General features: G+C 57.0%; 1 protein-coding gene across 1 annotated transcript in view; it reads right to left on the bottom strand.

Annotated features, from left to right (window-relative positions):
• Positions 1-3,185: 3,185 nt before the first annotated feature.
• LOC103925389 (carboxypeptidase N subunit 2-like) overlaps positions 3,186-10,879 on the bottom strand; it is a 10,160-nt gene continuing 2,466 nt past the window's right edge. Inside the window, exon 2 of the mRNA XM_009334100.1 lies at positions 3,186-3,194. Coding sequence (XP_009332375.1) covers positions 3,186-3,194 — 9 coding nt within the window. The remainder of the gene's footprint in view (positions 3,195-10,879) is intronic.

Below are 10,879 nucleotides of genomic sequence, written 5' to 3'. Positions count from 1 at the left end.
TGCTCCGCCGCGGAGCCGGGAGCAGGAGCCGCGGCGGGCACCGGCGCCCAGCGGCCGCGGGGCTTCCGATAGCAGGAGGCTCGTCCCTGGGATTAATTAGCAAAGGCTGCGGCCACAGAGCAATGTAAAACACGAGCCGTTTGCTGGGGCGTTGGTTACCGGGGCTGTCCCGCAGCGGTGCACATCTTGTAAGCATTAGCGTCACGTAAGAGGAGCCTGCACAGAAGGACGCGGGGTTTAGTGGGTTGTAAACTGCGTTGTTCCCGTTACAGTAACGACGCCGCTGGTGAAGAAATGTGCCTTTTGCACACGAGGCTCGGGAACCAGGTGTGCCGGGAAGAAACGTAGCAGGGTTTGGAGGCTCTGCTGTCACCACTGGGATAACAGAGAGAGAAACAAAGCAGGCGTGGGAGAAAGCAGGAGGAGGCACCAAGGAGATGTACCACCACCCCCAGGGTTGCTGTGCCTTTCAGCCCTTTGCATTTATCTACCCCCGACCCGGCTCGCTGGTGCTCAGCCCCCCTGCTCCCTGACACGGGGCTGCACACCCCGACTGCCTCCTGGGAAGTTCAGACCTGGGGTGCGAGGGGTGACAGGGAGGCAGCAAGTATCTGCCTGCCTCTCGGCTCTGTTTTGATGCCCTTCGCTCTGCCTTGCTCCAGCACTTGCACTGCCTCCCGCGGCACCTGGGAAGATGTGACACGTGGGGTTTGCTGCCCAGCACAGAACAAGGGCACTGCTGCCTGAGCGAGCAGCCCGAGCATCAAGAGCTTTCCCACTCTGCGGAAAAACCTCCCGTGTTTAATTTTACCTTAGCTAAGGAAGCAGCCTCCAAAAAAAGTGATGGTGGACCCAAATAATTAACCCATTTCCTTTTTTCCCACTACCAAAAATGCATCCATTCTCTGCAGGCAGCAAGTTGGCTGTTTTAAGTCTTTTTTCACCATTTCACATCCAAACCAGGACTGATTGTCCAAGACCAGCACCAGAGCTTATCAGCCATCGCCTTCCAGCTGCCCAGGTCAGGTGCCTGGTGGGAAACACAGGACATGTCATCCTCCCCGCCTGGTGACGAGTGACGGAGAGGAGCTGGGTGATGCCGGGATCTGAACCACATGGCATCAACGCGAGTGCACGTACCCGCTAACAGGAGCCAGGCACAGGTACCAGCCCGGCTCACCCCCCCCGGGCTCCCCTTCGCTCCCCTGCAGCTGGAGGGGCTGCTCCATCCCTGCCCACTGCTGCAGCGCCCGAGCACAGGACCCTGGCAGTCAGAAAGTATCTGCTTTCAAAGCTTTTCTTCTTTCTTCTTAATTAGGAGACCGGATGATTTTTTTTTTTTAAACAAAATATGTTGTTATTGTGGAAAATATCTGCTCTCCACAGAAAATGCCTTGCATTTGCTGTACACATTGTGGGCCATACCAGAAAACATCTGATGTGCTTCCAAATCCGCTGGGGCATTTCTTTTCCTATTAGAGTGGAAATTTTCTCCAGGAAACAAGTTTTACCTAGTTTGCACCGACATTTGCCGCAGCAGGAAGCAAGCGGCCCTGTCCCTATGCCACCCCTCCATCCCTGGGAGGTGGCGTCGTAGGGGCACCCTGGCATGACCAGGCACCCAAACCTGCAGCACGAACCCTGGCTTCGACCCAAGCTTTGACCCAAGTCCTGTGAGCCACCAAGCACCAACCGCCAGCACCCACCCGGGCTGGCCCAAGGGGGAACCACGGCTTCTCGGGGCAAGATGATATCTGTTTGGGAAACACAGAGGAAAATACATTATTTTAGTCCTATCAACAGCTCCCCGGTGCCATGCGGGAGCCGAGAGGAGCGCCGTGTGCCCACCACGCTCCCAGGGTTGCGCTGGCCCAAGGGCAGTTGCGGAGATGCCCTTTTCTGTCCCACCGTGTGAGGTGCCCGATACTGCGGCACTGCTCTTTGTCCCAGGACAGAAGAAAGGTCTGAAACTTACTGTGGAATAGCAAGACTTGACTATCAGATCTGGAAAAGTGACCTGATTTTATCACCGTATCTTCTGCCCGTATTGCTGGTGTTTCACAATGTGAAGTACCAGCAGTGCCCAAGACAAACACCTAATGTATTTAACATTAGCCAGTACGGCTGTACAGCATCAACACTAATTGAAAGTTTACAAAGCTAAGTCAAAACCAAACACTGGCATTTCAATTTAGTATTTTCCATGATTGTTCTATAGAAATGAAAAAAAAAAAAAAAAACCAAACCAAAAATGAAAAAAAAACCAAAAAACTGCAAAATTTCACCCATATCTTTAAAATTCTTCTGTGATTAGCGCAGATGTCAGGAAGGTGATTACAGCAACTCTACCCATCGGTTTTCCTGCTGTGTCCGTAGCACAAGGTAGGAAGCACCCGGGCACGACTGTTAGGGTCCCTCCACAACCGCTCCGGCTGGGACTGATTCTGACAGCCCGGGACTTAAACTCTGCCCGGCTCCGGAGGAGCTGCACCCTTCCCAGTTGGGGACTATTCCTTAACACTGTTCCCCCCAGCAAAGCCTCCGGGGACAGTAAAGAAAATTGCCTGTGCCTTCCCACCTGCAACACGCCTTGTTTACTAACCGCTCCTCATCAAGTGTTTATAGGGTCAGAACCACGGCGGCTCGCCTCACATGCCGGAGAGCCCAGGGGCTCGCTAGGCAAGGGCTGGCTGCGCCGGGCGACGAGCCCAGTGAAGACGCTGTGGTGCCGTGCGGCGCAGCCAGCCAGGCCACAGCCATATTCTGAATTTATTTCTTTTTTTTTTCCAGGCAGTCTTCTGAGAAAACATCTGCTGTGCCCCAAGCCCGCACCGGAGCCGAAGATCAAAATAAAGGACTTTTGTCTTTTTATTAAGCATTTTAGCAAACGTGACTATTACATTCATATTATATTTCCCTGTTTTGTACAAACACGTTTAAGTCAGCACTAAGAGGATTACGTTTATGGTGCACCAATCTCTGCTCAAATGGGCTGACTAAAGAAACTCTTGTTAAACAGTATTTTCTCTAATGCCTGTTGCTTTTTTTCCTTGCCTTAGTGCTCAGACATCTATCCAGGCTTCCTAAATCCACCCTCCTCATAAGCTTTCAGATCAAGACTCTTCCCCGCCTCCACTCCCCTCCGCACCCTTTAATACAGCTGAAGATGAACATTAGCGCTTGGTTCAACTGCACTGGAAAGGGAAAGGGCAGATTCATCAAAATCTTTATACCTCCATAGAAAAATGTAGCCTTTTGCCTTTCCTCGAGTGAATGCCTTTTCTAGAGGGTATTCATTGGGGTTCGGTCTGTTTTTGCAGACAGCTCCACAGATGTTGACATTTTTTTTCTTCGCTGGGTTAAGACGCCTTCTATAGGCTTTCAGTCTTCATTTGTTACTTCTTTATTATCCAAGAGGGGTTTTTCTTTCTTTTTTTTTCTCTTCTTTTTTTTTTTTTTCTTTCCTCCGAAGGAGTTGACTCGGTTCTCTGAAGAGAGCAGTGGTAGTCAGGCTCATTATTATCTCCGACCCTTTTTCATCGCCCCGGCAGGCCGGCCGGGGCCGCGGGGCCATTGTGGTGGAGCAGCAGGTAGCTGTGGCACGGCGGGGTCAGCGCTCCGGCCGGCGCAGTGCCTTTGTGCGCCCGCCTCGTGCTGCTGGCTCTGTTTGTCCAGCGGTGGGAAAGGTCAGGGGCATGCCGCCGCTCCATACCTGAGCTTTTGTCTCCGGCCTCTGCCAAGAGCTTATGGAAATAATTTGTTGGAAAGCAATCGCTGGACCTTGGGGGGGGAAGCAGAGTGAAGGGGTGGAGGTGTGCCAGCAGCGATGGGGGTGCTACCGGAGCTGCCTGGTCCATCAGACGTGCTGCTTCTTGGCTAGAGCTGTTGCATGCTGCCAGTGTCCACCCTCTGCATGCCACTCGGGAAGCCACGGGCTTGCCATGGTCCACAAGGCTCAGTATCATCACCTTTACACATCGAGATAGCCGGTTTCCCATGGCGAACTTTGCAAAGAGAGCAATTTGGCTTGGTGTGGAGGCTTAAAGCATGATGCAGGCAGCACCCCGTGCTGATGTCCCCATCTCCGAGACCAAATGCACCTCACTTCGCCCAGGACCCTTGCCTGCAGACATACACCAGCCAAATACTCCATTCCAGTGCCAGCAGGTGTCCAAATACCTCTACCCCAGCTCCCAAAGAAAATTTACTGTGTATCTAGAGATTTTTCCCAAAAAAAGATTGCTGGGACAGACACAGGGACTGGCAAAGGCATCATAATTCAAGCGGTGCTTCAGGACCTGCCGTAACAGAAATTGGAGGTGAGGGCTCCAGCCTATTCACAGCTGGGCTCACTGTGTCACCTCACCACTGCAGGCCATGCATTATCTCAGGGAAAAGGAAAGCCCTCCTGCTCCTCCCGGGAGCCCTCCTGGCCCGTTCCCACACTGCCCGGAGTCACCAGCCCCGCAGCCAGCACCGGGCTCCCCAGCCGTGCTCCCAGCGTGAGCCGGCGGCGGGGCCGGGTGGAGGTGACAGGTATCTTTATCCCGCCACCCAGGAGAGCTCCAACGTCCCGCTGGCAGGAATTTGTCTGCAAATTTTCCCCCATTGAAAGGAGCGAGGGGGCCGATATGATCGCTTGATTACAGCTGGGGCAGGTGAAGTGGAAAGACGGGGCAGCTCCCGGGGAGCTGTGCTCCCAGCCCTTAACCTCTCCTCCCCGGCCTGATGATTTAATGCCTTCGCGGGGGCACGTCGGCTCCAGCCATGGGGCAGCGGGTGGGCATTAAGGGTGACGTGATCCCAATTAGCGCTCACCATCTAAATAACGCTGGCTGTGGATGGGAAGGAAGGTGCCTGGCCAGCAGGCACAGCACCCTCACGCCTTCGCAGCACTGCAGGGTTGTGCTGCTGCCGGGTGCCCACACCGGGTGCCTAAGTGCTCCCCAGCTGCCCTCGCCCAGCCAAAGGAGGAGCAGGGGGGTCCCCCCCCCCCCAGCTGCAGCCCCATGTCCCAGCCTGGGACACTGAGCTCACCGGCTGGAGTCCGGATGGGAATATCAATGGGGACACCGAAAATCATCACATTCAGCCCCCATCAGTATGCTAAAAGCTCCTGCCATTTTCTCTTCTTATCCCGGCTGTAGCAGGAGAGCTCCCATTAGCTCTGCACGTCACCCTTGGGGAAGTAGTGCTGATAGATGCGTGAGATCAGGCAGGTGGATTTTCTTTTCATCACTTATGCTGGAGAAGCCTTCCACTGCTAAAAGCAAGAGGAGAATGAGCCAGCTCTTGCAGCCTGATAGCGATACACCCAGAGGGCCACGGCTGGATTTCACGCGCCTTGCTCTGCGGTGGTGCCTGGGGGACTGGCTGGCCCTAGTGGGCAAGGCAGGATCTGGCCCAGAACAGCACTGACTCAGAAGCGCTTTCCTTGGGGCTGGACTCCTCATCTCCCCCTGCACAGGGATGAGTCCTCTCCTGGCGCAGCATTTCACCCTGGCAACCCCCCAGCCACAACCACAGGGAGAAAGCAGCTTTTCTGTAAAAGCGGAGTGCTGGCATCCCTTGCTGTGCCTGCTCTCTCTCACCCCCATGTGTTTGTGTCAGCCGTTGTCCGCCCCCCCCCCCCCCCCCCCCAGGACCCCGCAGTCTCAAGCTTGGTGGTGCTGGACGGCTGACACTCACACGCACTGACCGGCACCAGGGATGCGAAGGAGCCCCGGGCGCGGGATCCGCAGCAGCCTTTGCATGAACATTGCGAGTGCTGAGTTTATAACCCAGAAAATCTGGGCTCTGAAGGGCTCTATCTGGCTGGGCAGGAGGCGTGCCGCCCTGCCCAGAGCTACTTTTATGCCATTGTGCCTTTTCAGCATTGCATTAAGGCAGCCAAAGAAGGGGGATTTTTAATGGTTCCAGGGGAACAAAGCCGGGACATTCGGCCCAACTTCATTACAGAATCATCTGAAACGCTTGAGGAACGTTTCCCACTAATTATCATAAATAGCCGAAAAAAATCTTTCCCTCCCAAAGCAGGTTCCAGCTGCCCCTCTGTGTTTTCTCACCTCCACTTCCAATAGCCTGACCCTGCCCCCGCACAAAGGCGAGACCCCATCTCCGCTCCCCCAACGCTCGGGGGGCTCTAAAGAAATACAAACAGGCAGCAGATTAACAGCACTTGTTTGCACCTTAAACAAACAGGCGACTTCCGCCCCTCCGGGCTCTCCCACTGCCCAAGGGAGGATGCGCCGGCTTGTTTTCCTTGCCCTTGCTCTCCTGCCCTGCCCAAATCCTGGATAAAAGCATGGGCAGCGCAAGGCGTGAAGCAGGCGGACCAAGGATGGGAACGACGGGGGTGCCAGCCCCGCACCCCCTTGAGCCCCGGGGACGTGTCTGCAGCCCTTTTGCAGGAGGGTTGGGAGATGCCGAGGCCAAAGCAGACGAATGAATGTCCCAGTTCAGCTCCTGCCCCCTGCGTCTCACACAGCTTCTTGGCAAGGAGCAGCCTGACGTGGCTGGACGGGTGCCGTGAGTGGGTGTGGGGAGGGATGCTGCGGGTGAAGGATGGGGAGGGAGAGACAGACCATCCAGAGGGACGCACGGAGGAGTGGTGCTGGTGTTCAAAACGATCACCAGCATTGAGGGGGCACAGCAGCAACACCGACAATGACTGCCAGCCCACGGTCTTCTCTGCTGAGTGCAATAGGGGATGGATGGCTGCCGGACATGCCTGCCCGGCCAAGTCCTTAGGCTGATCCCAGTAGCCACGGATGCCTCTGCAAGGGAGCTGCCCCAGCTTGAGTCCTGACCCTACAGGTGCCATGTCGCCCACCCCACCTCTCCAGGTGGCACTGCCAGCACCTCCCTGCTCCTACGGGACCTGGTGCCAAACCAGTCCCTTCTCGCCCTGCCCGCAGCACATGGAGCAGCCAGCCCTGAGGCCCCCACCCCACCGGGTCAGGCAGTCACGAGAGACATGGGGGCTCTAACCACACCAGCAGCCGGCAAGACGCCGCTCCTGGCACAGCTACGGCATGTGTTTGGGGCCGGCACGTGAGGGGGGCACCCGGGGAGGAAGCTGCGGCAGCACAGTCACAGGCTGGGGCAGCTTCCCAGCAGCAAGCCAGCAGCAGGACTTGCCCGCTGGAGGCTCAGGTTTGCTCCCCGCCCAGGTTATTCTGCAAATCCCCCCCTGCAGGTGTTTGTTGCCCCCCTTCCCGCCAGCCACAAGAAAGGGCTGTCGCTCGCGAGCCCCCTTCCTGCCCATGGGGTGCCCCAGGGGCAAGAAGGGGACCGGAGGCAGGTGGCAGGGACAGGCCACCGCACACACAGCATGGGGGACTCCCGGCGGGGCTGACGGGCAGAGGGGTTACAAGTCGGTACTGCAGCACGAGTGACAGGGCTGTGGGAACCACATCTCATCTGCACGGCGTAGGATGAGACTAGCGGCTGTGGGACTCCCAGGCCACGCTGGAGACCCCCCCGGTCCCAGCACCACTCAAAGACACACACGCACGGTGTCCTGTTTCTGCTTCTAACTGGCTGTCACCTGAGGCTAACTACGAGGACCTCAGGCAGTCATGGGAACTGGGAAGAGGTTTACAGGGTCACAAGCAGCCTGGAGATGCCACACAGCGATGCTCACTTTTTTTTTTTCCCCCCAATGCAAGAACCAGGGGCATCCCATGCAAGGAGAGGCGAGCAGGGGGAGAGCAAAGGGAGATGCTGCCTTGTTCAGTGCATGGGCAGTCCTGGGCACTCCTTGCCACAGGGCGCTGCAGATGCTAAAATCTTACGTGAGTTCAGAGAAACCAGAGAAATTCACAGATTAAAAAATCATCAAGCGCTACTCAGTGCAATGGCTGTCCTGCAAAGGGACGCCGGGGCTGCCCGCAGAGGAGCGGGGAGGGTGTGCTGGGGGCTGTGCACTCCCTGGGCACCTGCCCTGGCCACGTACCTCCCCACTGGGAGGAAGGCCTCTCCTTGACATCGCAGCGAGGCGCAGCTCCGAAGCAGCAAACCTGTACGCTGGTCTCCCCGGTGCAGCTCCCCCATCCATCCTCGCGTGCTCTCTGGCTGCTCTTGCTCAGCGATCAGGAAACCCAAGCACGTTCCCCCACAGGCTGCCCGGGCATGTCACCCCCAGGACACCCTGCATCCCACCCACCTCTCAGCCCCTTCCCTCCGGGGGGACACCAGAGCGAGCAGGGGCAAACGGGAACGGCTGCTAATTCCTCCCAGCCCAGCACAGCCGTAGCCCTCCAGGGATCAGCCTCACAGCGATGGAGGGAGCCAACTCCTTCCTGCCTGCAAGCCAGCTGCATCAGCCTGGCCCCGGGAACACGGGCGGCTGTATTTTCATTGCAAATTAGAAATCAATCATAGCAGGAAATTCCCATGCTGAGAACACCCTGGCTATTATTATTTTACAGTGCTCAGAGGTGTTCTGGGCACTTAGAAAGACGTGGCCCTTTCAGGGTATTATGGGGCAAATTAGTTTTAAAGGCGGTTGTAGGAATGTTGGCCATTTGGTTTCCGGAGCAGGATGGGCACAGGTGGAGGCTGTGGGGCTTTGTGCTGCTTTTGGATACACCACCACTCTGCAAAGAGGGAATCAGCACGCTCCGGAGTGAACACCTCTAGCCTGACCCCAGCTTTATTAATAACAAGTAATTAATATGAGAGCGGATGTGCCTTGTGTCTCTGAAGACCTTTTAAGATGTGATTATGTTGTGCTAATCTCACCCCAAAGTACTTCCCTGTTTAGACTGCGCTGGGCCATTAAATATCTGAAAAGCCAGTGAAGACCCCCCCCTCGCCGCCCCGGGAAGTGCTCGGGGTCTGTTCCCCAGCAGCCAGGCCCCACTTTCAAACCCTCTAAATCAAGTATTAAGTCAAGCCCATCTGGACTGCCAGGAAAAACACTCCTTTCCCCTCATCTGCGTCTCATTACCCACCGTGCCAGCCCCAGCCCCGGAGCCGCTCACTCCATCCCGCCCAGATGTGCTGCCCCGCACTCGCCTCCCGTATTTCACAGCCGTCAGCAGGACTTCAAGGAGCAGCCGAAGGGCCTGTAACACTGCACAGGCTCTTAGTAAAGACATATATCCAGGTCCCTAAGGCAGAGCCGCAGGCACATGCCCTAACGCGAAGCCCCTTTCCCCCTCCCTTGGTCTTGCACCAGGCAGGGGAGCTGGGGCCCTTGGGGCTCCCTGGCCAGGAGGTTTCTGAGCCACTTCCCAGCTGCTCTTTGTCCAGCACGTGTCCAGACTACTGATTTTCAGGGGCTCTGCCCCTCGAGACCTCCCAAAGCCAAGCAGCCGCTACGCCCTGCACCTGGGGAAGGGCACCCAAAGGCAGGGCAGGGCAGAGCAGGCACTGGCAGCAAAGGCGAGGAGTTGAAGACAGACACCTGCAACTCTGTAGTAACCGGGGTGATTAAATTTGGGAGCAGCTCACCTGGCACAGGGCAAAGTCAGCACTGAGCCTAGAGAAAATAAGGCACCCAAACACCCAAACCAAGTAACAACCCCTGTGTTCATTGGCTCAAAAATCTCCTGGGCTAATGCTTTCTAGTGAAAGTTTCAGCACTTCCAGAAAACCTGCGGAAACAGCCGCTTTTGTTTAAGTTTGGCACTTTCCTGGCCCTGGCAGCAGCCCAGGACTGCAGAGGTGAAGGCGCACATCAAACCTGCATTTACGAGGAGAGTTATCCCTCTCCTCCCGAGCTTAAGAAGAGCTGGTGCTCAGCCTGCAGTCGGGGCTCAGCGTCAGGTGAAGTTATGGTATGAGCACCACGTGGCCAGCCGTGCTCAAACATTAGTCTTCCAGAGAGGCCAGGGCAGGCAGCATCGCAAAGAGGTTTTTGGGGGCACGAGGTTTAAGAGGGGGAAGAAAAGCATGTCTGTTGTCTCCCTGTGTTGCTGCCTGCAGGAGGGTGTGCAACCCTGGTCCTACGCCGGTCCCTGATGGCCGGCACTGACTGGGGACCCCACGCTCCAGCAAGCAACAGGAATCCCCCGCAGCAGGTCCCTGCCAGAAAAGCCCTGGGATGAAAATACTCCTGTTGCCAGCCCTTCAGTGCACGGCAGAGATGCAGGGGAGGCTTTAATATCAGTGAGGAGGAAAGGGAGAAAGAGAGGGGAAGAGGTCAGAGTATTATGACGGACGTACGGGCACTGACATATCCCGTAACAGGGAAGAAGCCACGGCGCAGGGCAGGAAGCCTTGGGAAGTCCTTCCCCAAGGGCTGCTTGCACCCTGCAGGTACCTGCCAGGGATGAGGAGGAGATGCAGGCAGGAGCCCCGACCAGACCTTGCAAGCAACAGCGGACCGTGCCCGAGGTCCAGCGAGGTCCCCAACCGGCCGGGTGCGGGGTCTCCGGCATTTCGGTGTGGTGCCTCCGGTGACCCTGGGCAGGCGGTGGCAGCCACTGCCTGTGTCGGGATGCCATCTAGTGTCGCTTGGTAGAAGGGCCCGCAGACAGTGACGCCGTGCACAGGCTCCCCAGGCTTGCAGCATCTCTAGGGACCAGCTGGAAGGCACCCCAAAACAGCCTGGGTGCTGGAACCGCAAAGAGGTTTTTGGGGGCCCCCACCGCCCCTGGGGGACTGCACCCCACCGATGCTGGTCCGCACCCCATGACATAGGCACCCCGTCGCCAGCACAGCTCCAGACCCCAAAGGAGGGCGATGGGCATTGCCAAAATCGTGCAGGGGCAGCAAAGCTCAAAGCGATGCCCAAGCTTGCTCGGGGGACCCCGGGGCAGCCAGGGCTCGGAGACTCAGCAGCCTCACCGGCAGCATGGGCTGGCCCTGGTGGCAGGTGGCTTGGTGAAGGAGAAGGGCGAGCATCCCCCATAGCAGCATGCAGCCCGCC

Source organism: Pygoscelis adeliae, unplaced genomic scaffold, assembly GCF_000699105.1.
Source record: "Pygoscelis adeliae isolate BGI_AS28 unplaced genomic scaffold, ASM69910v1 Scaffold161, whole genome shotgun sequence".
In the NCBI taxonomy this organism is placed as follows: Eukaryota; Metazoa; Chordata; class Aves; order Sphenisciformes; family Spheniscidae; genus Pygoscelis; species Pygoscelis adeliae.
This window is presented reverse-complemented; position numbering and strand designations above follow the sequence as displayed.